Raw genomic sequence first — 27,979 nt, forward strand, 5'->3', positions numbered from 1 at the left:
CAGATTAGTGGAATATTGCAAGTCATGCTGAAGGTTTTGTACATGACCTAGGTGCCGGCTTTATCACCTTTCTTGCACCAACAAATACCGTCTGCCAACCTCAGAGAGAAAGTTTGGTACTTTTTGGGTTGAGCATAGATCTGATTCGATCAGATTGAGAAAAATTTTAGATGACTGATTTCAATCGGATTGAAGAAAATTCAACTCATTGTCGATTGTTTATTATGTGTAAATTGTTGGAAACCAAAGTGAATAGTTTGTAGCAAATTTGGATGGGTTGTGTTGGTTTGAGTTTCAATATTGATCCAATATAGGTTTTAAGTTCAATATTAATTTATTTAAGTTTATTTATTTTTTTATCAATTTAATGTAAAAAAAAATTTAAATCTTATAAGTTATAAAATTTGGATTTATTTTTGAATATGTGCAAAACAAAACAAAAAAAAAAATTTACTCATCAGAAGTAACTATATTTAAAAATTTTTATTTTAGAATTATCTCAAATTAATATATTTTTATTAATAATTTAATATTAATATTTTCATGAATTCAAATGAATGACATGGTATTTTTTTAGAATGAAATATTAAAAATTTAAATAATATTATTTTAAAATAAAAATGAGTTTGTGAAATATTACATCGATTGAGTTCGATGTCATACAGTTTAAAAATATAGAAATTGAATTTGATTATAAATAATTAAATTTTTATAAATTTTAATTTGATTTATGTCTTTCGATTGATCGAAATCGATGTTTATTGGATTGGATTGGATGAGTTTTTTCGAATTTTGATTATTTGCTTGACTTTAGGTACTTCATATGATTTAAACATGGAAACAGAGAGTGGCTGTGATTCTCAAGAGATGCCGGGGAACTCCTACCGAATAGTATTTTTGAAGGCAACATTCTATTTTATCAAAAAAAAAAAAAAAAAAAGAAAATTCTCGTTCTATGCCAGGCTCGTAGCCGCTCAAGCAGGCGTACGCCGCATAGAGTTACTATCGGGTTCACCGTATTCATGTGCGCCTTTTTTTGACTTTTTTTTTTTTTTTTGGTATAAGAGAGGGACAAAGCCCAAGGAAGCAGAAAAGAAGTTCAAATTAAAGTAGCGCTTGAGGAAAATAGTCCCAGCAAAATCAGCAAACACGGCATTACAATCAGACTGCAGCAGTAGGAAAGTTGAGGCAAACTCTTGATGACAGTGAAGGCTTGCGAGACGATTAGCTGGTTGGTTAGCTTTCCGTAGGACATGGGAGATTTTGAAAGCATCCAATATGGAAGAGCACTGGATCATATCAAATAACAAAGGCACAGCCGGAGTGTTATTCCTATAAAACCAGTGTTTGTTGAGATGTGTCCTGATCCAATTAATGACAGTCAGTGAACTGCCCTCCAGCCATATACGTGTATAGCCAAGATTGTAAACCACTGTGGTAATGGCACACCAAGCGGCCTGTAATTCAACCTCGGGCATGGATGAAGTAGAGGAAATACCAGATGCTGCATATAGAACAACCCTGTAGTGATCTCGGATGATGAACCCAAGATCAGACTTGCCAGCCACCCAAGATGCGTCAAAATTTATCTTGACAAGATCAGAGGGAGGGGGTACCCAAGACACAAATGAGGATGGGCTCACAGAGCCGTCGGTAATCCAGAGCTGTGAATCATTGGACAAGAAAGCATTATTCGCTGCAGATGCATATTCTGAAACATACCTGAGGGCCGTGGAAAAAATGGTAGAGTGAGAATACTGTGAACCTTGAAATATATGGCTGTTCCTTAGTTCCAAATGCACCACAGTGTGTAACAGGTTATGGATTTCTACTGATCGGACATCATGTCAGAAGCTAACAGATCAATAATGTTCGCCAATGAGTTAACATGATGATGAGCAAGATGTGTTTGATTTAAGGTTACCCAAATTGGCTGAATCCGTGGGCACGAGAAGAGACAATGATCCAGGTTCTCATCAATCATCATATAGAGTTCACAGGTAAGTTCTTGATGAAGTATGTTTCTTGATGACAGCTGTTGTGGGATGGACATCGGGGGCATTGAGCCCGAAAGTCTCATATCGGATACAATCAAGAGACTCTACTGCTTAAGTACTACCACTCCCTCTCTCCCACGTGAGGTGCCTTTTGCGGGGCAAAACCGTGAGGGACAGCGTCGTGGTTCCCTGTAGCGGGCACGCGCTGTTTCAGAGCGGATAATACCTTACGCTGGATGGAGGAGATGGGGTGTGTACGACTGGACACGTAGACCTCAATAATTGGCGCCGTCTGTGGGATCCCGTCCCCTACCTGCGCAGTAGACCTCCCTTGCTGGAGGGCTCTGTTGTGGGATGGGCATCGGGGGCATTGAGCCTGAAAATCCCATACCGAATACAATCAAGGGACTCTACTGCTTAAGTATTATCACTCCCCTTCTTCCATGTGAGGTGCCTTTTGCGGGGTAAAACCGTGAGGGGCAGCGTCGTGGTTCCCTGTAGCGGGCACGCACTGTTTCAGAGCGGACAATACCTCATGCTGGGTGGAGGAGATGGGGTGTGTACGACTGGGCACGTAGACCTCAACACGAGACATTTTTTCCAATCTGAAAACCTCTTGAATCACAGCAAAAACCTCATTTCTGATGGTGGACCGAAAATATTTGAAGAACAACGGTGGGTGGGAACCCCGAAGGACCAGGGGCCCGATCAGATTCCATCTACGAGAGGGTGTCTATGATTTCGTCATCCATCATCGGATTCAGCAGAATCTGATTTTGAATTGAGCTGACTCTAGTTTGGATTGAGGGAAGCTCGATATGAGGACATTGCTGATGACTGTTCCAGTGGCTATTGAAGTAATGGTATATAGTGTCAGTAATTTTTTTGGTATCAGTTGTAAGTTGTTCAACTAACTTATGATATTGTGATCACTCTCATTGATCCACCTGATGCAAGATTTCTACCATTAATAAATTTTTTGGAGTTTGAGAACCCAATTATGCTCAGCAATCTTCCTCGAAAGAATATTCTAAATATGAACATCTTTTCCAACATTCCTAACATCTTTATTCTGAAGTCATTGAATTTGATCCTCCAACCGTTTGGCCGTGTCAATAAGTTGCCAATATATTCCATATTTCCATGTCACCGCCTTTTTACTTCACCGCCTCTCACCCTTCCCACAGCCGCGCACGTTCCACGTCATCAGTCACACCTGCGCGAATATCTTCCGACCGCTCTCTCTGTCCCCTCTCTCTCTCTCTCTCTCTCTCTCTCTCAGCAAGCTCCTCTCTCTCCCTCGCCCCTTCTCGTCGGGCCTCCAAAACCATCGCCGCCGTCTTCCTACCGTCCCTTCCCTCACCTCTCCGCCCTCCGCGGTGGCTACTACCACGAGGACTCCGGCGACCCTCCTCCCCTGCTCCCCTTCTGCTCCGGTTGCGGCGTCCGCATGCAGAACTCCGATCGCTCCCGGGCTTCTTCTCCCACCCCTCCTCTAGATCTCCTGACAACGCCGACGACTTCCAGCTCTCTCTCTCTCTCTCTCCCTCAAGTCCGGCCTCGTTGCTCGCTAACAACACAACCCCCTCGCCGGAAAAAATTTAAAGCCCCTCGTCTGCGCTCGCTGCTACTCCCTCCGCCATTGTGGCCGCGTGAAGGACCCCACCCCGAGAACCTCCTCCTGGGCTTCGACTTCGACCGCGTGGTCGGCTCCAAGATGGTGTCTGCCCCGTCCGGCCCCTGCTCCGTCGTCCTCATGGTCGTCGACACTGCCGACTTCGATCGACAAGAACACGAGGGCGTGGTAGGAGGGCAAGCCCGCCAACTTGGCCACCAAGATCGACCTGCTGCCCTCCTCGGTGTCGCCGGAGGCGCTGGTGGACTGGGTCCGGAAGGGGGCCTAGGTAGTGGGGAACCAAAAAGCTGGCTGGAGTGCATTTGGTGAGCGCTGCGAAGACTTGCGGGGTGAGGAAACTGGCGGACCATGTGACGGAGCTCGCGGGGAGCTGCGGGATTGTTGGGGTCGTCGGGTCTCAGAATGCCGGCAAGTATGCATCGATCAAAGCGACAGGGAGGTGTGTTCTCGTGGGGGGCGGGGGATGGAGGTGTGCGGATGAGCCACTTGACAGATGCTGCGGTTCCGGAAACCACACCGGGGATCCTGAAGGTTGAGGCTGTTATAACGAGGTTGATGAGGGAAGAGGAGAAGCTGGTGCATATAAGCAAAGAAATGCGGCCAACACCTTATCGAATCATGGTTAGTTTTTCCATTCAAAAATAAATAAATAAATAAATAAAGGTTAGTTTTTAGCTCTTTTTGCAAAGTAGCAGGTGGAGTCTCAATAGTGTTTCGCTTCATTTAATTGCTTGTTGTTAGTAAAGGTGGGGCTTTGGCCTCTGAAGAAAACCATCCTTGAATGAGCTTCTAGCTTAACACTAAGAAAAAAAATCAAAGTTCAAGAATTCAAGAAACGTTGGTGTGTTCCTTTAGTTTAATGTGTTCTACTCATTTTTAAGCTCTAAGGGACATCAAATTTGATAACTTTTAGATGTTCTTCATAAAAGGCCAAAAATGTGAAATGTTTTGGGCAAAATGCCTCCTTTTGGACAATATGTTATTCCATGTTAGTGAGACTATACACATGATAGAGCATCTGGAGATGAAAAGCTCAGTAGGAAACTTGCAGTTGGGAAAGATATATGCTTATTAAGTATGTGATGTTCAACTTCAACCAATATGTATACTTGTCAACTTTTAAGAACCCACTCACTTTTCATTCTTAGTTGATTAGTATTCAAATTTCAAGAAAATTACTTATGGCAAGAAGGGAGAAGGATCTAAGAGAGAAATTAATTTAATGAACAATGAATTGAACAAAAGTTTTAAGACAAAGAGATGAGAAAGAAATGAAGGTGTTGCTTGGATAATGGATTTCAAGAGACTAATATTGAAAATGGGCTGCAGGGGAGACAGTACCAGCAGCAAATATCACAAAGGCTGAGATAAGAAGCATTTAAGACTAGGTTCTTCACCCCGTTAATTCTATTTTGTTTCTCTCAGTCCTTTCTCTTCATTTTTTTGTTCTTTCTCGCCACGTTGCATATCCTAAATTCAGCACCTGTAGGTTAGCTTTTATCTTTGACATCATAGCCTGGAGGAATCCTTTGCTTTCATCATCATGGCAACTTTTTGCTGCTAGCATATCAAAGAATCTTTGTTTTCTATTTATTGTTATTTTGGATACTGTTGAATGTGGCAAAAAGTTGTTTGTAGTATAGTAACTTTTTTTTTATCTTGGGTTGGTTTGTCATCGTCATATAACTATAAAAACTTAAATTAAACCTCAAAAAATAAACTGATGAGTAGAGGAACTAAGCAATGTGCTTAGGAATGAAATGCAGCAATGTGCTTAGGAATGAAATGCAGGCCATGTTCACATGCTATGATGCTGAACCCAGTGAAAAAATGGTGAATTGTGCTAATGCACAACTTGTGAGCAAAAGGTGATGCCAAGTGACAGCAATGGAATTCTGTTATGTGATAGTGGGTATGAAGAGTCCGGGGTGGGCTATTTTACCTTTGAATGCCTTGGAATATATATCTTAGGGAAAGAGACAGGACATTCAGACATGAAAATTGGAACACTGTGAGCTTTGGGCCTCCTATGATTGGTTCTTTTCTTACATTTTGTACTGCTCTGCTATGAAGTGTTTTTTTTTTTTTAAAGCTGGGTTTGGTTAACTATATTCGTCAACAAGCAACACCAAATCTGTCTCCAAAACTCAAATATTATCAAATTTCTCAGTCATGTTCTGGTTTCCTATGGTCTTTTCATTGTTATAATCGTTTCACTGCTTTGGAAATGGGAAGCATTTAATTGCACCTCGTTGTGTTTACTTTTGGTTGGGTGGGATGTTAGTAGCAAGCAAGTATAAATTAGTTTTGGATGAGTTGGAGTTTTGTGCTGCTTACAATGTGGGAGCAGGAGGATTTTTAGGGTCTTGAGAAGATTATCTTAATTCTGATATTTCCAAATGAACTCCTGTGACTGTCAAAGCTGACAGTATGCTCTGGCTTCTCTTTTCATCCGTAAAGACCTGTTTCATTGTTACTATTGCACTTTCAGTTCTTGTCAGTTCTTGATACTTAAACCACCATGGGATTTGGTTTTGTCCTTTGTGATAAGTAAGGGAAATTTTACTACTAACCTGGCAAGGCACTTAAACTTTAGTTAGTGTAAATGTTGGAAGCTAGCATGAAATGACTGACTGTGCATGACTTTGACATACACTAAAACATCTGTGGGTTTAATGGAAAACAATAATAGAAAAGAGGGGAGGGGCGTTCTTCCGGCAAATGGATCCTTTGGATATACAAGGGGTCGTTCTGGTTCTATTGGGGAAATATGACTTTCTTCCTTGGGTTTCCTGTGACAAAACATCCAGTGCAGTGGAGCATTCGCATTAAACATGTAACAAGGAAACTTCAATGAATTGAGACAAAAAAAAAAAAAAAAAAAAACTGCTGAGAGGAGCTAAGCAATTTGCTTTGGAATGCAGTGCAGCCTTAAATGCATATCATGCTCCCTGCAGTGCAAAAGCAATTTGTGCTCTAGTACAGCCCATGAGCAAATAATGGGATGCTGGTCTGTGGTTGTGGGTCTAGGAGAGTCTGGTGTGGATCATTTTACCTTGGAATGTCTTAGCATGAATGTCATGAAGGACATGACATTTGGATATGCAGTCTAAAATTTTATGAGCTTTGAGCCTCCTACACTGGTGCTTTATGTTACTTTTTATAGTCCACCACTATGAAGTGGGTTTGACCCCCAGGATTGATTTGCTATGATTATGTCCATCAACATGTGACACCAAATCCACGTCCAAAATTCAAACTTTGTTGAATTTCTCAATCATGACCTAGTGTCCTGTGATCGGTTCATTATTCTGATTATTTCACCGTATTCGAAGAATTTTATTGCAACAGGTTTTCACTTTTTGTTGGGCCTGATGTTTGTACTAAATTTGAAGTATAAATTGGTTTTGGATGGGCTGGAGTTAATTACTGCTTGCAATATAGGAACGGGGCTGTTCAGGCTTTTGAGGGCATCATCTTAATTTTTAGGTTGGAAGTATTGCTAAACTAATTGTTGTGATTGTGAAAAGTGGCAATGCCTTCTGGCTTCTACTTTCAGTATAAAGACCTGATTTGTTGTTATTATTGTGGTTGCACTTCTTGAGACTTAGCGACTTGGATTTGGTTTTCTCCTTGCTCATAAGGAATGGTGCCTTTACCACTAAACCAAAGGGCCACAAACTCCAGTTGGTGAAAAAATTGGAAGCTATCATGAGATGGCTGGTTGTGCATGACTTTTCCACCTGAATGGAAACATCTTCATGCATTGGATGGAAATCAAATAGAGGAGGAGGAGGAGGAAGACGTGGTGGTGGTGGTGTTTAAGGAAACTTGTAATCTCAAGGGTTCTCAAAAGGTGGGAATACCATAAATCACCTATTGAGAATAAATGCGCAATCCCTAATTTTTCGGGATACTTTCATCTCAAAGTTCCACACCTGCATCCATCTCTCCATTTGTCTATTCTTCTAAACGTTTAGTTGATAGCGTAATTTATCCAGTGATAATTCAGTGGATGGCCATGTGAGAGCTTTAAGTATACAAGGGGTTCCTGTGATGCTAGTGGAGAAATATAGCTTCTTTTCCAGTTTCTATGTGTCCAAACTAGTGCAGTAGTCTTAGCATTAAATAAAGAAACAATTCTTCTTAAGATATAGTTTTCAAGCTAATTTAATGGTTCAAAGTGAATCCCAAACCTCCAACGGATTCAGCTCTATCATGCTGTTTACTGGATGGGTCATCCTGACATGCCCGCATAAATGCTATTATATGGTGGGCAGTACCTTTGCTAAAAGAGAAACAGGATCCAGGCTTTTTGAAACTTTGACACTTCGTTACTTGTGTACTTTGTCCAGAACATTCTTTTTGTTTTAGATGCTACTTTCTTAACCATGAGCTGGAGGATATACTTATGTTTGGTAATGAAGTTACAGAATGACAATTAGATTAACGTTACTGCATTTAATTAAGGAAGTTTTACTGAATGTGACGGTGAGATCATGGCAGAGGAGCTTACGTATGGTCCCTGGCATTGGTTATTGAAGTGAAGAGGTTGAGGAGATGACTGCATTTCTTGTAACCTATGCCTTTGGATATTTGCCATATCTGTGTTGCATAGGAATATTAATTTATGAGAGACTTCCTAAAGATAAGGATGAATAAAACCCTCTTTTTTTTTTTTTAGTTCATAAGATATTGCAATTATCGAAAAAAGAGATAAGCTAATAACTTATAACAAACGCTTGATGGTTATGTTTCATTGTTAGATTATATCAAAACAGTCGACGACTCTAAATTGTAAGTTATGTCTCCAAAATACAAAAGTTGCAAGGCAAGTTTTGCTTTTCTCATGGTTGTAGTACTTTGATTTCAGAGAGCTAAGCAGTGAAGGGCCGTGGGTTTTCTCAAATGAATCCCAACTGTGGAAACTTCTCCTATTTTATCCCAAGAGTGGTGTAGCTATACCTAGCAAAAGACTTTTCTTTGATCAAGAGAGATAAATTGCATATTGTTGCGGCCAATCCCCTCACCGCCTAATCATCGGGAACGAGCGCCTGCAAAAGAAAATCCACGCTGACCGGAGGCGGCTCCGACAGAAACCCTCCGACGGTCAAGTTAGAGAGGAGACTAGGCAACAGTGAAACGAAAACAGAGAGCTCAACGAGAGAGGGATAGAAAGAGAGGGAGCAAGCCCAAGAGTTTTGAAGGGATCTCTAGCACTGTTGCCTTCCCCGACATATATAGTGGAGCGTGGTATGGCGCCGTCATTAATGGCGTGGACAATTGAAGAATTGTCAATTCGCTGTAGACTGTCAGAGTCACCGTAAAGATGTCAAATCACCGTGGGGCTGTCAAGTCGCTAGGGTTGACCCATACCCTAGGTGGGATAATGCCCCTAGGCGGCAGGGCCGCATGCCGTTGTCAGGACCGACAATCTCTGACAGTAGTACGGTGATTTGAGGAGTCGACCGACCTTGGGTCGGTGGCCAGCTGAGGGGCGTCGGGTAGAGACTCGGACCCCTCCGACGGTCATCGAGCACATCGCGGAAGTCGGACATCGGACCCCTGGTGCAGTCGGTCGGGAGGGCAGGAAGGGTCTGCCCGACCGACATATCCTCGGTCGGTCGATAGCCGTCGATCGGTCGGTCGGTCGGTCGGTCGTATATGTCCGATTATAAGTCGGCATGAGCGGGGTCGGTCGGTATTCCCCAACAGTTGCCCCCCTCCACTCCTGAGTCAGACGGCGCGCTGGCCGATGTTTTTATTTGGGCAGTAGCGTCGGGCGAAAAGGAGTGGATCCACTGTGTGTCAAGTTCCGACCGTACCGCGGGTTGATATGATGTCAGGCGTCTCATGAATGCCGGGAGATTCGCTGGCGTCAGATGTCCAATCGGTGCCAGGCGTCTCGTCGGTGTCAGACATCCTGTCGGCGCCAGACGTCATGTCGGTGTCGGACGTCCTGTAGGTGCCAGACGTCTCGTCCCATCGGGAAGGGAAACTGCCATTTCCGCCGCCCCTTTGGGGATACGAAACGTCACGGCCTCTGTGCCACGTGGCACGTGGTCATTGGGACGGATCCGTTGGAGCGGATTGAGGTGATGTGGCTCAATCTGAGGATGGGTGCGTCGAACCGTCGGGCCGACGGACGGACCGGATGACGCCATGTGGCGAGATCTGGGGACTTCTCGTTGGTCGCGCCTTCATCTCGACCGTCGGAGGGCACTATATATACAGGATCGCCCATATTCAATTTTTACCTTCCCGTTACTTTGCTGTCGAGACTCTGCCCGCGTAATCCCTCATTCCAGGTACTCTTCTCCGCTTCCTTTCTTCCTAGGAGATCCATCTTCTTCTTCTGGGGGCCATCATCACCTTCACCGTCTCCTCCTCCCTGTCATTTCCTTGTCTTTTGTTCTTGTCCATGGCTAGAACATCTTCACGAGGCAGTCGGTCGGGAGAGCCGACTGATGACCCTCGGTCGACTCCAGAGGTGGAGGTTTCTTCACTTTCGGGGCCGAACGTCGATCGGCTCCGGAAGCAATATTGCATCCCGGAGCAGTTTCGACTATTCGCCCCTGGTGCCAATGGTCGGGTCAACAGCCCGTCTGAGGGCCAGGTGGCCTTCTACGTGGAGGACCTCCGGGCCGGCCTTCGTTTTTCGGTCCCGGAGTTTGTCCGAAACATCCTCGACTATTACGGGCTGTGCCCGGCACAACTCGCACCGAACTCAGTTCGGCTAATAGTCAGCTTTGCTCTTCTGTGTCGGCTTTTGCCGACTGACCCTCGGATCTCCCTCTTCCGAGCCTTCTTCGTCCTCCGACCCCACCCTAAAGCCCGAGGGTGGTGGTACTTCAATCCTCGGAAGGGGCTTTCCTTCATCACTGGTCTTTCGTCGTCCATCCACGGATGGAAGAACCAGTTCTTCCTTGCGTCGTCTTCCACCTCTTGGGGGTTCTCCGTCCGTTGGGAGAATCCCCGAACTGAACCGAATGAGAACAGTCGGGTGGAAGCCGAAGATCGGGAAGACTTCCACCGGCTAAAAGATATCTCGATGCCGAAGCAGAGGGAGCTCGTCACCGAGCAGGCCCTGTATAACGCCGGCCTCAGCCCGGTCCCTCGCTTAGGTCGGTTTTTCGTTTTTCTTCCCCTTTTTCTTCTTTTCGTTTTTCCTTCATGGCGCTGACCGTTTGTCGTTGTTCGCAGATATGCCGTCGAGATCGCGACTAACAGCGGCCGACGTATGCTAGTACGCCATCCGAAAGAGGCCGGCGCAAGGGGCCGGACCGTCGCGGCCTCCCAAGAGGCCCCACGTAGCTCCGTCGAGCGAACCGACTGGGTCGGGGGCGGAGCCCGTCATCGCACTGTCGGCGCCGATAGTGCTTGTCGAAGTCCCGTCCGAGGGACCGTCGGGCGAGGGCGCCGCTTCGCCTGAAAGAAGGGCGGCTGAGTCGGTCGATGGTGCGCCGGCCGCCCAGCCGACAGAGGAGGATCGGGAGGAGGCTCACGAACCCGAGCGACCAGCGCCCGCTGCTGCCGCGCCGTCGGTCGAGACTCGATCGGGCTCAAGCCTGCCGTCCATCTCCGACGTCAGGGCCTGGGCGTCCAGCCGAGGGAAGGCCCCCATGGCGTCGGGCGACAAAGGACGATCGATCGACGGAGGGTGACCGACTTCCTCCTCCCCGAAGGTGCATCGGGCCTGGCCAATCATGACTTGGCCAGGAGGCTGTGCCAGGCGCTCCTCCTTCCGGCGACATCGAGGCGATAAAGAACCAGCGTGTCTCCAACATGCTGTCTTCGTTCTATCCGATGATGATCCGGGTAAGTTCCTCTCTCCTCCGTTTTCAATATTGTTTTCGTGAGTCCGGTCTCCTGACGGTCAGTTTTGCTTTCTGTAGCTGGTCTACAACATATTCGAGCTAGAGGCCGGATACCGAAAGTTCGACGACATGCGTGCGGCTTGGAGAGACAAGGTCGCGGCTGTTGAAGCCGACAAGATCATCCTGGTTGACCAGCTGCAACAGTCGGTCGATCGGGAGGGCCGACTTGAGGGGAAGGTCTCCCGACTTACGGAGGAGGTCTCCCGACTCAAGGGCGCCTTGGCGACATCGGAGTCGGAGCTGCAGTCGACCCGGGACGACGCGAGGAAGAAGTCCCGGACCGTCCGTCGGCTTCGACACGAGCGGGACAGCTTCGCCAAGGAGCAGGAGGCCGACCGTGAGCAGCTCCGAGTCCGCCTCGAAAATCTCACTAAGGCTAAGGAAGGTCTATCCGTTGCCCAGGCCGACGCAGACATCGCGAGGGCAGAAGCGGAGTCGGCGAAGGAGGCCTTGGGTCGGGCTGTCGAAGACTTCCGCGACTCGAAAGAGTACCGGGAAGAACTTCTGGAGAGCGGCTTCCTTTTGTATCGGGTCGGGTACGAGGATGCTCGGGAAGCCGTTCGAGGCCTGTACCTGGAGCTCGATCTCAGCAGCATTGTTCTGCCAGAGTCGGAGGCCCCAGCTGCGGAGGAGACGGCCGATCCATCATCGGGGGGCCTCACCACCAGGGCGGAAACCGAAGAAGATGCAGAGCGAGCTACCGAGGATCAGGCGGCCCCGACTGCTGAAGCCAGAGCGAGTTCGCCGACCGTCCCCCGTCATTATCCAGTGGAGGAGGCCGACTCTGAGGACTAGTCAGTTTTTTTGTTTTTTGCTCCGGCTTGTATTCGGGCTTTGGCCCAGCTTTGTAAGCTTATTTTGATCTTCAATGAAATCAAAGTTAAAATTTTTTGGACTCGAACTTTTTCCCTCTGCATGTCTTTCTTTTTTCCATGTGTCGTGGAACGCATTTGAACACGTGAGTCGCTAATCCATATAGATCAGTTAGGACGTTCGATAATTCGCGCCGCCACGAAGGTAGAACAAGTCCCAACTTTGGATCAGCCTTTCGATGGTCAAGGGCCTAAGTCGGGCGTCCTTCGCCCGGCTGTGAGTCGGGCGTGCTCGTTGAGTCGAAAGCCGACCGATCGCCGGATGAGACTGGTCAGTCGGGTCTCTTCCGACGCATTCAGTCGGATGTCGCCCGACGCGTTTTAGTCGGGGGAGCGATGATAAGTCGAATCCCGATACCCTTGTGTCGGGTATTTACACTGCGCCACATGATATACGGTGGTAAGCCGAATATCTTCCGGCCGGCCGTAGCTCGGTCGGTGAGTCGTGAACGCGTCAGCGGTCGCTTCGTGTGATAGACGGTGGTAAGCCGAATATCCTTCGACCGATCGTAGTTCGGTCGGTAAGTCGAATATCTTCCGGCCGACCGTAGCTCGGTCGGTGAGTCGTGAATGCGACAGCGGTCGCTTCGTGTGATAGATGGTGGTAAGCCGAATATCATTCGACCGGCCGTAGTTCGGTCGGTAAGTCGCGACGGCGGTCGCGCAGGCATTTCGCCTTTCTTTGGTCGGGGCTCAATCGGCAAGTTAGCCGATCGTTTGGTCCGAAAGTTCGACCGTAGAACGAGCGTTAACTCCCGTTGCTGTGGACGGTTCGGCCCTTGTGAGCGCCCGATACATCGTCGGCGGTCCGGCCGTCGGTCCCACGTGGATATTAAGTTCGAGTCGGGATGTCGGATCTCGTCCTTTTTGGCGAGTGCCGATCATCAGTCGAAGAGTTAAGACTTCGAACTTTGGAACTGGGTTTGCATTCCGAATGAACAGGTACAAAGTTCATTGGTGATACAACTTCAGGTTGTCAGCGTTCCAGGTCCGGAGAATCTGTTTCCCTTCCAGAGTTTTCAGTCGGTAAGCCCTTGGCCCGTAGGTGTCTGCTACAATGTAGGGCCCTTCCCAGTTCGGAGCTAGCTTTCCTTGGTCCAGAGGCTTCGAGACCTCTGCCTTTCTTAGGATTAGGTCCCCAGGCCTGAAGAGCTTTGGCTTGACCTTGGCGTTGTAATATCGGGCTACCCTCTGTCGGTACGAAGCCATGCGAAGTTGAACTTCGTTCCGTAGTTCGGGGAGGAGGTCTAGGTCGGCTCTCTGGCAATCAGAGTTGTCCGGCTTTTGATACTGCTCGACCCTGGTAGATGGCAGCTCAATCTCGAGTGGTATCATCGCCTCCGTCCCATAGGCCAAACTGAAAGGTGACTCCCCGGTCGGAACGCGGGGGGTCGTTCGGTAAGCCCACAGAACGGAGCCCAGCTCGTCGACCCAGAGGCCTTTGGCTTCATTTAGTCGGGTTTTGAGTCCGTGTGGTATGGTCCGGTTGGTCACCTCGACTTCGCCATTGGACTGTGGGTGCCCGACTGAAGTCCGTCGGTGCGTGATGTGAAACCTCGCGCAGAAGTCCCTGAAGTCTTGGTTGTCAAATTGTCGCCCATTGTCGGTGATAATGGTATGCGGCAATCCGAACCTGAAGATGATGAATTTTTGGACGAAGTCCTCCATCTTCCGTTCAGTAATCTGCGCCAGGGGCTCGGCCTCCACCCACTTGGTGAAGTAGTCGATAGCAATGACTATGAACTTTCTTTGGCCCGATGCTGGAGGGAAAGGACCAAGAATATTGACCCCCCATTGAGCAAAGGGCCATGGAGCGACGATAGGAGCGATTTGGCTGGCCGGTTGGTGTTGTACGTTGGCGTACTTCTGGCATGGTTCGCACTTTCGGACCAACTCAGCCACGTCCTTCCTCATGGTGGGCCAGTAGTAACCCTGCCGCAGGACCTTGTAGGCTAAGGATTTGCCTCCCAAGTGACTCCCGCAGATTCCTTCGTGCACTTCTCTGAGTGCGTAATCTGCGTCGGTCGGTCCCAAGCACCTGAGCAAGGGAAGGGAGAACGACCTTTTGTAGAGCCGGCCATCCATGATCACATATTGGGAGGCCGACCATCGGAGCCGCCTGGCCTCTGCGGGATCCTCAGGGCTGATCCTGTCGGTCAGGTACCGAACGATCGGATCCATCCAGCTTGGTTCGGCCGTCAGTTGTAGCACCTCCTCGACCCTGTCGATACTCGGCTGCTCGAGATTCTCCACGAACGTCCGGCCCAAAGAGTCGAAGGCCGAGGTCGCCAGCCTGGAGAGTGCGTCGGCCCGGGCATTCTCTGACCTGGGGATGTGGGAGATTTCAAAATATCCGAGGCGCGCCACGAGACCCTTCACTTTCTGGAGATATTTTGCCATGGCTGGATCTCGCACCTCGAATTCGCCTTTTACCTACCCCACGATCAGCTGAGAATCGGAGAATGCCCTGAGGCTGTCGATCCCAAGTTCCCTTGCCATCCTCAAGTCGGCGAGGAGCGCTTCATACTCGGCTTGATTATTGAAGGCTTTGAAGTCGAATCGGAGGGTGTACTCGGTGACTACCCCATCCGAGTTGGTGAGCAGGAACCCAGCCCCGCTCCCCTGAGCATTTGAAGCTCCGTTGATGTGCAGTACCCAGGTGGAGACCGGGTCAGGCTCGGAGACCGCGTCTCGTTCGGGGTCCACGTCTTCCGACCCTTGGTCGGTCGTCGGGCATTCTGCGATAAAGTCGGCCAGGACCTGGGCCTTTAAGGCAGGTCGCGGTCGGTACTGTTTGTCGAACTCGCTGAGCTTCATTGCCCACTTTGCCAGTCGTCCCGATGTGTCGGGTCGGCGCAATATCGTCCTTAGGGGCTGGTTGGTGAGAACCACAATGGCATGCGCCTGGAAATACGGGCGAAGTCGCTGCGCGGAGACGGTCAGGGCGAAAATCATCTTTTTCGTCTCCGAATATCGAGCTTCAGCACCGTGGAGCACTCTGCTGGTATAGTAGATAGGTTGATGAGTTCGGCTCTCATTTTCTCTGACGAGCACCGAACTGACCGCCTCAGGGGAAGTGGCCAAATAGAGATACAATGTCTCCCCGACCACAGGCTTCATAAGCAATGGCGGGGAAGCCAAATACCTCTTCAGATCCTCGAAGGCCTGTCGGCATTCATCCGACCATGAGAAGCCCTTCGCCTGCCTCAGAGTTTTGAAGAACGGGAGGCACCTTTCAGTCGATCGAGAAATGAACCGGCTGAGGGCGACGATCTTTCCATTCAGCTGCTGGACCTCCTTCTTGGTGTTCGGATGGCGCATGTCGATGATTGCCTTTATCTTCTCAGGGTTAGCCTCGATTCCTCGTTGAGAAACGAGGAACCCGAGAAACTTCCCCGAGGTCAATCCGAAAGCGTACTTAGTCGGATTCAGCTTCATTCGATGTTGTCGTAGAGTGCGAAAAGTCTCCTCGAGGTCTCGAACATGGTCTGCGGTCTGCGCGCTTTTCACCAGCATGTCGTCCACGTACACTTTCATATTGCATCCGATCTGGTCTTTGAAGACCTTATTGACAAGTCGTTGATAGGTGGCGCCGGCATTCTTCAGCCCGAAGGGCATTACTCGGTAGCAGTAGAGGTCCTTGGGAGTCACGAAGGCAGTGTGCTCCTCGTCCTCGGGCGCCATCCAGATCTGATTGTACCCGACGAAGGCGTCCATGAAGCTGAGCAGTCAAAACCCGGACGTTGCATCCACCAACTGGTCGATCTTCGGAAGTGGAAAGCTGTCTTTCGGACAGGCCCGATTCAAATCGGTGTAGTCGATACAAACCCTCCACTTCCCGTTGGCTTTTTTGATCATGACAACATTGGCGAGCCACTCGGGATATGTAGCTTCTCTGATGAAGCCCGCCTCGAGTAGCTTGTCCACCTCCTCGTCGATGGCCTTCTGTCTTTCAGGAGCAAAAGATCTTTTCTTTTGTCTCACCGGCCTCATCGTCGGATCGATGTTGAGTCGGTGCGTTATTATCTCCGGAGGGATGCCCGACATATCTACTACCGACCAAGCAAATATGTCGGCGTTGGCCTTCAGCAGCTCCGCCAACCGTCGTCATTCTGGGTCGGGCAGTTGAGACCCGACCCATACCTTTCGGTCGGGGCCCTCTGCTATCGGAATTGGCACGAGCTGTTCGGCCGGCGAGCTTCGTTCTTCCTCCTCCCATTGGTCTAGTTTGTCGATCGTCAGGGAGCCCTTCAACTCGTCGCTTTGAGCGGAGATCTGGAAGCATTGACGAGCGAGCTGTTGATCTCCGCGCATCTCTCCGACTCCATTTTTAGTCGAAAATCGAACCAAGAGATGGTACGTCGAGACAATTGCCTTGAGGGCGTTTAGTCCGGATCTTCCAAGTATGGCGTTATAGGCCGAGGGCATTTGGACGACCGTAAAAGTCAAATGAACCGTGCTTTATCGTGGTTCGGTACCGATCGTCACGGGCAGGGTAATTTCTCCTTCCGTCACGACGGTGTCTCCGGCGAAGCCTATCAGGGGCGTAGAGACCTTCTTGAGTCGGTCTGTCGATAGTCGCATCCGGAAGAAGGTCGAGTAAAACAAAACGTTCGTTGAACTTTCATTATCTACAAAAATTTTTTTTACATCATAATTTGCTATTATTGTCGAGACAACAACAGCGTCGTCGTGGAAAGTTTGGATGCCCCGAACATCTTCTTCCGTAAAGGTAATTACGTCGTCCGGGTGCGGTCTCTTTGTCGGTTCTCCTCCAGCAGACATCCCCGGGCCGAGTCGTTTGGAAATCATATTGATGACTCCGGCCGTTGGCTGATTAGTCGTCGCTTCCTCAGTCGGTTAGGATCGTCGATCGGCGACTGGTTGAGTCGGCGGGTTCCTCCAAAATTTACCGAGATACCCTCGGTGGATGAGAGCTTCGATCTCATCCTTAAGCTGGATGCATTGCTCGATATTGTGGCCGTGGCCCCGGTGGAATCGGCAATACTTCCGTCGGTCGAGGCCCTTTGCCTTCAGAGGCGGAGGCCATCGCAGATACTCTTCCCCTTCAATTTTCATCAAAATCTGTGCACGAGGAGCAGAGAGGGGAGTGTAGGAATCGTACCTGGGGCGTGTCGGCCTCGGGCTCCGGTGTCGGGGTGACCTCTGGTCCCGTCGTGGGGGTGATACCCGACCATCGGTCAGGGGCCTGCTAGGCACAGCAGGGTCCCGACCCTTCCTTCGCTTCTCCTTCGGGCCCTTGGGCTCAGCCAGGCGTCGGTCGGAAGCTCCCTCGTCCGCGCGCATGTACTTGTATGCTTGTTCCAGCAACTCAGCGTACGTTCGGGGGAGGGTTTTGTCCAGAGAGTAGGTGAACCGGGATGCCCTCAGCCCGCGCTTCATGGCCGAGACGGCCATGTCCTCATTGAGGTCCCGAACCTCGAGCGTGGCCGCGTTGAATCGCACCACGAAGTATCGGAGCGTCTCATTTTCCCCTTGTTTAAGGGAGAAAAGGCTGTTCGATGTTCGGGGTGGCCTTCGACTGGTGCTGAAGTGGGCCGCGAAGGAGTGCTCGAGCTGCCCGAAGGAGTGGATACTTCCCGATCGAAGACCGGAGTACCAGACCCTGGCAGCTTTGCGTAGCGTGGCGGGGAAGCCGATGCAAAGGAGAGCATCGGTTGCCCCCTGGATCATCATGAGAGCTTTGTAGCTCTCCAGGTGGTCGATCGGGTCGGTGGAGCCGTCGTAAGGCTCCACGTGTGGCATTTTGAACCGACTTGGGATTGGCTCGTCAAGGATGAGTCGGGAGAGAGGTTGGGCGATCTGGAAGTCAGTGTCGTTCGAGGACTTCTGCCCGTCCACCTGCAACTGGGCAAGCCGACGGTCGATCTCGTCGAACCTGCATTCGTAGTCGTCGATCCATCGGTGCTGGGAAACCCCAGGAGTAGAGTCTCTAGAAGAGTCTGAGAGAGAGGCGGACGGCGTTCGCGGTCGCTTCTCCTTCCTTGCCCGTTCCAGCTGGGAAGGGGAGGGCCGTCGAGCCCGACGGGCGTCGTGCCGTGGGCGCTCCTCCTCCTTCCGGTAGGAGCGGGGCGATAGGGGCTCTGGAGAAGGCGACGGCGAACGGTGCGGGCGTCGGCGGCTACTTCTGGAGGGCATCGGACGTGCCGTCGGTTGCCCGACCGGTGATGGCGGCAGCTGGACCGACTGTTGCTGAAGGCTTTTGACCGCGTCCGTCAGCACGGTCATCTGCCGCACGATCGCCGCGATTTGCACCTCCGTGGTCATCGCGGGGTGTGGAGAACTGGGTTCCGCCGTGGGGGGTGGAGGAGAGGCCTCTTCCCGGTGGGAAGAGCGCCTCGCCGACCCGGTGACCCTCGATCGCTGAGCTTTTATCTTCGTCATCTCGAATTCCGTAGGGACAAAGTACCGTTACGCTGCCTGCATAGCCCCCCCTTCCTGGCGTGCCAATCTGTTGCGGCCAATCCTCTCGTCACCTGATCGTCGGGAACGAGCGTCTGCAAAAGAAAATCCACGCTGACCGGAGGCGGCTCCGGCGGGGACCCTCCGACGGTCAAGTCAGAGAGGAGACTAGGCAACAGTGAAACGAAAACAGAGAGCTCAACGAGAGAGGGATAGAAAGAGAGGGAGCAAGCCCAAGAGTTTTGAAGGGACCTCTAGCACTGTTGCCTTCCCCGACATATATAGTGGAGCGTGGTATGGCGCCGTCATTAATGGCGTGGACAATTGAAGAATTGTCAATTCGCTGTAGACTGTCAGAGTCGCCGTAAAGATGTCAAATCACCGTGGGGCTGTCAAGTCGCTAGGATTGACCCATACCCTAGGTGGGATAATACCCCTAGGCGGCAGGGCCGCATGCCGTTGTCAGGACCGACAGTCTCTGACAGTAGTACGATGATTTGAGGAGTCGATCGATCTTGGGTCGGTGGCCAGCTGAGGGGCGTCGGATAGAGACTCGAACCCCTCCGACGGTCAGTCGGGCACGTCGCGGAAGTCGGGCATCGGATCCCCTAGTGCAGTTAGTCGGGAGGGCAGGAAGGGTCTGCCCGACCGATATATCCTCGGTCGGTCGATAGCCGTTGATCGATCGGTCGGTCAGTCGGTCGGTCGGTCATATATGTCCGATTATAAGTCGGCATGAGCGAAGTCGGTCGGTATTCTCCAATACATATGATGTATCTCTTTGGCTCTGAGCATGACTTCTCTATGGTACATAATTGCTCTAACTTGGGAACAATGTAGCTTTCTAACCTTTTTTTTTTTTTTTTTTCTATTTTCCTCTCTCTTTCTTGGGAGAGGTGGTCATGGCAATGCGATTTTCCAGAGTGCCTCACGCGAGAGTACGTGGCACTGTCAGCTGGTGACCCCGTGCACGGAACCGGCAAAGTAAAAATTTTGTTGTCACGCAGCGAACCTAGTTGTTACCGCAGGACCCGCTCTTTCATTTGTCGGGTTACCTTTCAAAATTTTAGGCAATCACTCTCTCATTGCGGTAGGGAACTGAGTGAAGGCATAACTACGATAGTTTGCCAACAAAACTTCCGCTTTCTCAACTGGAAATGTGTAATAATTCAGAATTAAAAAAAAAAAAATAGAGGAGGAAGACTTCTAACTGGAGTCTTCTTCCTCTCCGTTTCCGACAAAATCGGAGAGATAGAGTCCGGCACGGGTTAAGAAAACTCCTCTATAAAACCTTCTTCCCCTCCCTTTAGGTCTTTATCATAGGATTTTGAGAGATTATTAAGAGTTTAGAAGGATTTTTTCAAGATTTTTCTGCGAGTTTTTTGAACAGGAAGAAAGGATTGCCGGAGTTCTTCTCGGCTGTCGGAGCTCGAAGTAAGCCCCTCCCCTTCTTCCTCTCCCTCTTCCCTTTCTCTCTTGGCCCAAGACCTCACTGTCGGCTATCGATTTTGCTGGAAATAAATTTCAAAGAAGATCCCCTGTTTTTTGGAGAAAAAAAAAAGAAGAAGAGAGCCGCCGGCCGAACCCCATCGCCGGCCGTTGTCGGATCTCCAGCCAAGCCGTCGGAGCCCGAGCCACCGAGGGGGGGACCTCACGGTCTTCCCCTGTTTCAGCCAAGGGAGGCCGCGGGAAGAAAAGAAAAGAAGAAGGAAGAAGAAGAAGAAGAAAAGAAAAGAAAAAGGAAAAAGAAAAAGAAAAGAAAAAGGAAAAAAGAAAAAAAGAAAAAGAGAAAGAGAAAAATAAAAATAAAATAAAATAAAAAGAAGGAGAAGAGAGAAAAATTTTCTCTCTTTTCTCTTCCTTTTTTCTCTCTCCTCTCTCTACCTTCTCTCTCTAGATTCTCTCTCTAGACCTTTCTCTCTCTTTACGGATTTTGTCTCTCTAGGATCTTTTCTTGCTCTCTGATTGCATCATGGACCCTAGGATATATTTGAAATAAAAATATAATGAATTGAGATTGCTTCGAAATTCGTGCAGTAGATCTGATCCCAGTTCGATTCTATTTGAAATTTGTAACACTTGATTCATATTGAGTTACCCTGATAGGACCTCTGATGATCTCGACCATGATTGTCTCATTTGAAGGATACGAAGATTCTCTCTTCACTTTCTCTCTCTAGAATTTTCTCTCTCTTCATGAATTTTCTCTCTCTAGAAGTCTTATGGATCAGTGGAGGATCCTGATGCATAGACAAGTCCTAATTTTGGTTAATCCTAAGAGAGGTCCTCGATCTGTATTATTAGGATCGATTATCGGTAATTTTTTCCATATATGATTTTTATATTTGATCAGGGTTATGAAAAGATACGATTATCTGCATATGATATCGAGTGAAATATTTTGTTAAAAAATTCATAAATCAAAGAAGAACATTGATTTCTGTGCTTGGATCAGTCATCGATAAAGGTAAGAATCTCTGTACATGATCATCATTATATATGTTATTTTACCGTTGGTTTTATCTCATTGATTTTGCATCGTTGGATTTGAGATCGATGAATTTGTTATATCTGAGACATTGTTATTTATGTGATTTTGAGCATGAGTATATTATATCAATACATATGTATCAGCGATTGATGGTATGATTATGTGTATGACATATTTATTACACTACAAAAGATGAATTGATTGATGAAGTTAAATATCATAATTTCATGAAAATGAAAAGAAAGAGAAATATGGTTTGGACTGGCCTTGTCATGTGGAATAGCTTGCTAGGAGCTTATACCTGGGACAGCCCCCACAGGCTTATGTGTGGAAGAATATGATCCGAGAAAGATCATGAAGAATCTGATCCGAGAAAAATCATGAATGATTTGATCCGAGAAAGATCATGGCTACTTTGATCCGAGAAAGATCATGAATATTTCGATCCGAGGAAGATCACAGAAATCGATTTGAATAAAAGATCGTCGCATGATCCTGGTAGTCCAAAGCCAAAGCCAAAGCTTAAGCTAAAGCCAAAAAAAAGAAAGGATTAAAGATGATGTGATAATAGAAGAAAATAGAAAGATAAGACATGAAACAATCGTTGAATAAAATTGTTTCACTTATTTAACAATGATGATTCATCTCTTTTGATAAAACAGATAATCTATAAATATTTGCAGTATTCTGGACAGTGAACATCGACTTTTATGTGATATTGCCTATCATTATTTTCAGATTATATTATTATATTGGTGTGATATGGAAATTCTTACTGGACTGTAAAGCTCACACCTCTTCATTTTCTTTTTCTTCTCAGAGTTACAAGATGTCCATTGTTGGCTATGGTATGGATTTGTGAGTGAGCGGATGCATAAATAGAGTACCGTTGATACCTGATCAGAGGATTAAAGGAATATTAATTGTAATTATGCAAGTTTTATGAATTATTATTGAAATTAAATATTATGGTTGATAAGGATGTAATGATTTATTTTGGCCTTGCATATTCTTTAGGGTTTGCTCTAAGGAGTGTGCGGTCATCACGTATCCGATCTGGATGTTGGGTTCGGAGCGTGACAAAATGTACCGAATTCGATCCTGTTTCTTTAAAAAAAATTATAAACTAAAAAAAAAATAGATAAGATTTTTCAATTCAAACCTATTATTTTAAGGAATTTGCTATGTTTTTGCTTTCTATCAAAAGTAATAGATGAGATTTTTTTTTTTTTTTTGCCAAGGATGTGGACCCGAGCAATTTCATGAAGTTCCAATGTACTAACAGTCGCTTGTGAGTTTGTTTTGTTTTTGGTTGCAGAGTTGGTCAGGCTATTATAAACACACAATCGTGTATGTACTCCACATCTGTTGGCTCTGTGTTTTACATACAGAACAAATTATATCCTATATCAGGTACACCATATCAGCGGCACACCAAATCAATCAAATTTTTTATTCTCGTGGGCCTCCTTTTAGAATTGCTTGTTTCTGTGGTTGTACACCGACATAAGCTTTTGATGAATAAGATCCATATGAATCAAGGATTGTAATTGATAGTATATGGTCATGTGGTACATGTGATGTAAAATTTTTATTTAAATATTCACCACATGGTTTGTCTCGTCTTTCGAAAAAATTATTGGTTTTATTGTATGTATTTTAGATAATAAAGTCATCATTTATTATTGAAAAAAAATATTATTAAATTTGATTGAAAATTTTAAATAAAAAATTTTATTATTAATTGAGATTAATAAATTAATATTTTTTATTATTTTGAATGAAAAAAATATATTTTTTTTAAATGATGTGTTAGTTTGTTGTGGGATGATACAAGATGTATACGGTAGAATCATTCTAATCAATAATTTTTTTTATTTTTTATCACTCCTCTCATTCCATCTCTCATCTCCCATCTCAGATTGGTCCCCTGATGTACGGCTGATACGTTGCAGTTGGTGGTCTGATATTCCGAGCAAAACGCCCGGTCCTGTGCCGAATCCTTGTCGCGGCGGTCCAGGCTAACAGATTCTAAGACCGGTTTGGAGTTCCGTCGGATATTTTACAGGGGCGCTTTAACCCACCGTAAGCGGGCTCGTAGCGGCTGCTGCCTGCTGTTATTCTTCGTGGGGGACAAAGGGAGATTTTGAGCGACAGGTATAAACAGAATAGAGCAGTCGAACACCGGGGTCCTCCTCTTGTTGCGGCGGGAAATCGGATCCACAAAACCCTAATTTTTCGGTACGTTTTCTCTTCTGAAGCTTCTATCGTTGCCTACTTCGGTTTATTTGTTGCGCTTAAAATGATCGTAGAAATTTCTGTGAGATCTTCCAACAACTTACTCGCTTGGAACTTCGTTTTCCACCTCCCTTCTTGCAGAGATGTCCCATTTTCTTGCTCTTCCCTTTTTCCCACCTTGATTCTTTCTATGCAGTGCGCTTTTGTTTTATTACACCTAGATTGACAGACAGACAGATGGATTTCTTCTTTTGATTTCTTATGTCTTCTTGAAGGTATGTGTGACTATTGCTGATGAATTCGATTTCTCTTTTTTTTTTTTTCCTCAGGTTTTCTTCTTTGGCTTGAAATCATAGAACTTTTGAAGGCGTTTGCAGTTTTTGTTCTAGGATTTCTTGGTAATTTGAGTGTAAACCCTGGGAGAGAAAAAAAAGAAAAGGTCCATCGAAGACCAAACGAAGCCTTTCTTCATGGCACTTGCATTCGCTGGCCTTAGGAGGAAACTGTCAACTTCTTCCATTGTCCGAGCTCGATACCTCTCGCTTTCTGCCTATCCAAAACCTTCAGAAGAGCTGACGCCTGACCCCCGATTCCTCCGCCACAGCTCCCCTGAAGCCAGGCTTCTCGACAACTCCCCCTTCCTCTGCTTCCCCCAAGTTCGTGTCACCACCCTCCCTAATGGCATCCGTGTGGCCACCCAGTCGGCCCCATTGTCTGCGTCCCACACGGCCTCCATCGGCGTCTGGATTGATGCTGGCAGCCGGTTTGAGGCTCCTGGCACCAATGGCACGGCGCATTTCCTCGAGCACATGATCTTCAAAGGCACCCGCCGTCGCACAGCCCGGTCTCTCGAGGAGGAGATAGAGAACATGGGTGGCCGCCTCAATGCCTACACTTCCCGTGAGCAGACCACCTTCTATGCTGATGTCCAAAGTAAGGATGTGCCTGTTGCCATTGATGTACTTGCAGACATCTTGCAGAACTCGAGGTTCCCTGACCATGCAATCAGGCGGGAACGGGGTGTCATTCTCCGTGAGATGGAGGAGGTGAGATGTAGTCTTATGCTTGCTTGTTGGTTCTGTTTGGTGTACATTCCATCATGTGGAGCTTTTCCTTTTTTATTAATGTATGGTTTATGTGTTAGACAGGTACAAGGACAGTTGGAAGAGGTGATATTTGATCACTTGCATGCGGCCTCGTTCTGTGGTCATCCTCTAGGGGACACAATATTAGGCCCTGAGGAGAACATCCGGGCAATCTCTAGGATTGACTTGCAGCAGTACATTTGCACCCACTATACCGGACCTAGAATGGTAGCCTCAACTTAATTTTGGACTTTTTATTTCAGTTTTTTATTTTTTAATATTGAATCCATGGTCACATGAAATTGTATGTTAGGTTCTTGATTTTTGGTTGTCTTATATTTAGTTTTGTTTTTGTTTTGTGGAAGGTTGTATCAGCTGCAGGTGCAGTTAAACATGATGAGATTGTTGATATGGTCAGCAGATTGTTTAGAAATTTTTCTAGGGATCCAACCACAGCAGATCAGCTTGTTGAAGCAAATCCAGCTATCTTTACTGGTTCAGAGGTCTGCTGTAATTCAATATAAGTTCATTTCCTTTATACTTGATGCAACAAATTCCTTAAACATTTTAATTTAGGTTCGAGTGGAGAATGAGGACATGCCTCTAGTGCATTTGGCAATAGCTTTCAAAGGGGCGGCATGGGCTGACCCTAATTCCATACCTCTTATGGTAATCCAAAGCTTGTTGGGGTCTTGGAACAAAAGCGTAAGTGTAGGTAATTGTTCAGGGTAAGATAAATTCAGACTGTTGATAACATTTCGTTAGTACATATCTGGGCTTTCTTAATACTGTTGCTGCATGTTTTCTAACAATGTCATGCGATCTAATGAATTAACAGGTCTCAGCTTGCTCGTCGAGCCAGCACAGATAACTTAGCTGAAAGTATAATGGCCTTCAATACCAACTATCGTGATATAGGATTATTTGGTATTTATTCTACTGCCATGGTGAGCTTTATTTATTTATTCTTTGTTAGAACTTGAAAGCTAAAAAAATATTACCACTTGCTTGTTACACAAAATATGCCATTTCTAGTAGCTTGATTTTCATTTTGATGTGTATGTTCCCAGTCATGTTGCCACTAATCGTCTAGTAAATTCCTTCTTTTTTGTTGAGCTTATGTCTGAAATATACTTTAATTTTGTCCACTATGCAGACCATTTTTCAATTCTAAAACTTAAACAATGATTTGTACATACTGTATACTTTATACATCTCTATGATTTCCTCATCTGGCAAGATCAGTATCATGGTTAAAGAGAACATTTTTGCTACTAGTTAAGCAGTTGCCAAAAAATAATATTTTTGTTACTTATTAGTTGTGGAAAGAGCTACTTTTTATATTATCTCTGAATTTTGTCTTTGTGATTGCAGCCTGATCGCATGCATGATTTGTCATGTTTAATAATGGAAGAGATGAGGAGACTGGCATACAAAGTATCAGAAACTGAAGTAATGCGAGCTCGAAATCAGGTAACTTTCAGTATGAAGTAAGTTTATTCTTCAGTTAGCCTTGGCTAATATTTTTGGATATTTCATCTTCATCTTTGAATTAGTTTAGGTTTTAGTGGTCCCATTACATCATTTTGATTTTGTATAAGATAATTAAGATGTTGACTTACATCTAGGGATGAATTAAACTTGGTTTTGTTAATATGTGCTCCATTAATTTGTGTTCAGGCTGCTAGCATAGAGAAGGCATCAGTGAAAAAGCACCTTTTGCTTTTTTTTTTTTTAACCCATAGGAGGTTTATGTATGAAAATGTTGGAAGCTTCCCTGCAAACTTGCAAAGTTCGTATATGCTGAGAGTCTTAAATCTATGGTGCCTAAAGAAGCTCTTTTGGAGTTGTGTTATGTTGTAGAGTAGGAAGACACAAAATACAACTCATTTTATTAGCTTCATGCACATTTATATATCTATATCAATGTTTTATATGTTCTTGCATCTTGACATGAAAATTGTTGACAAAACTTATGATATCCTACTTTATTCACAATACTCAAATTTTTCTTTTGTATCTTTTTTTTTTTTTTTTTAAAAAAAGCTTCTGTAAAGTTTTCTTTTTTTCTTTTTTTTTTTTTTTTTTGTGTGATGAAAACATAAGCATGCGATCTATCTGATTCTAGGCCTTTTCTGCGTAATTGCAGCATGCAATACTCAGTGCCTAAGAAATAACTTTGTCTATGTGGATCATCTTCATATCTGGGTATGAAGGCTTGCCGTGTTCATCTTATTCTAGTAATTGGAAGACTTGATTGATCTTGTCATTATGATGGTCTAAGATCCTATCTCTAATTCAAGGAGTGATTGTTTTCCCTCTCGTAATAGGTTGGAATAAATTGTATGATACATCTTTTTGACAAGGTTTACAATGTAAATAGATCATGGTAAATTTCATATAATCATGTCTATATATTTTGTGATAACTGATGTAACAAGGGTCACAACTATGTTTGTCATCATATGCAGTTAAAATCTGCTCTTTTGCTTCATATTGATGGATCCACCGCAGTTGCTGAGAACAATGGCCGCCAGGTATATCTCCAAAAACAAGATTTAATTTGGTCAAATGGCTATTTCCATCAGAAAAAATCACTTAGCACTTAATAGAGGGGTATAGAATGCTATACCCTATCATAAAAGTTTCAAGCATAATTATGGTTTTGCCATGCTAAGAACTGCAGTTCTTAACCGTCTGGTGCAGATGTTGACATACGGGCGAGTAATGCCATTTATAGAACTTTTTACCCGCATAGATGCTGTTGATGCTGATACAGTAATGGAGACTGCGAAAAACTTCATAATTGATAAGGCAATCAACATTTCATTCTTTGTAATTTCAGCATGCAGCTATAATTGTTTGATCACGGGGGAGTAAAACTAATGAAATTGGTTTTTGATCTGAAACTTCATGAGAGGGCCAATATCGCAAATTTAGAATTTAACCTTCAGACATATATAAAATCGGTTACTAATATGCTGAATGTTTCAGGATGTTGCTATTGCTGCAGTGGGACCGCTCCATCTGTTACCAGCCCACAACTGGTTTCGATCTCAGATTTCTGCTGAATAAAGGCTTACCATTTGGAACCTTACATATGCAGCAGCTACAACCTTAAGTGCCTGGCATTCATACATGTTGTAAATCTAGCATTCCTTTAAGGTGGCATGTAACATTTAGATAATGAAGATAATTTATTTCTTTGTATTTGTTTAGGTAATTTTTTTCTGTGTAATTCCTGGTGGTGGAACGACCTTTCATTAATTTTACCATGCCATCTTTTCATAATGCACTTTCTATCCTGAGTTTTTAGACTTGAGTGCGTTAGAACAGCATATGGAATTTATTTTACGACAT

General features: G+C 46.1%; 1 protein-coding gene across 1 annotated transcript; it reads left to right on the forward strand.

The window, feature by feature from the left end:
• The first annotated feature begins 3,268 nt into the window (after positions 1-3,268).
• Positions 3,269-27,910, forward strand: LOC105061286 (probable mitochondrial-processing peptidase subunit beta, mitochondrial). The gene is made up of 11 exons (XM_010945326.4): positions 3,269-4,254; positions 23,218-23,537; positions 23,864-24,580; positions 24,683-24,847; positions 24,985-25,122; positions 25,196-25,347; positions 25,458-25,566; positions 25,994-26,092; positions 27,091-27,156; positions 27,326-27,433; positions 27,614-27,910. Exons 3-11 carry the CDS (start codon positions 24,005-24,007, stop codon positions 27,692-27,694), a joined length of 1,494 nt encoding a protein of 497 aa, XP_010943628.1. The 5' UTR covers positions 3,269-4,254; positions 23,218-23,537; positions 23,864-24,004; the 3' UTR covers positions 27,695-27,910.
• The last annotated feature ends 69 nt before the right edge of the window (positions 27,911-27,979 follow it).

Source organism: Elaeis guineensis, chromosome 2 (assembly GCF_000442705.2).
Source record: "Elaeis guineensis isolate ETL-2024a chromosome 2, EG11, whole genome shotgun sequence".
NCBI lineage: Eukaryota > Viridiplantae > Streptophyta > Magnoliopsida > Arecales > Arecaceae > Elaeis > Elaeis guineensis.

Coding starts and splice junctions, on each gene's coding strand:
- LOC105061286 (XM_010945326.4), top strand. CDS start 24,005: ATGGCACTTGCATTCGCTGGCCTTAGGAGGAAACTGTCAACTTCTTCC. Junction 25,567..25,993: donor GTATTTATTCTACTGCCATG/GTGAGCTTTATT, acceptor TTGTGATTGCAG/CCTGATCGCATGCATGATTT. Junction 27,434..27,613: donor AAAACTTCATAATTGATAAG/GCAATCAACATT, acceptor TGAATGTTTCAG/GATGTTGCTATTGCTGCAGT.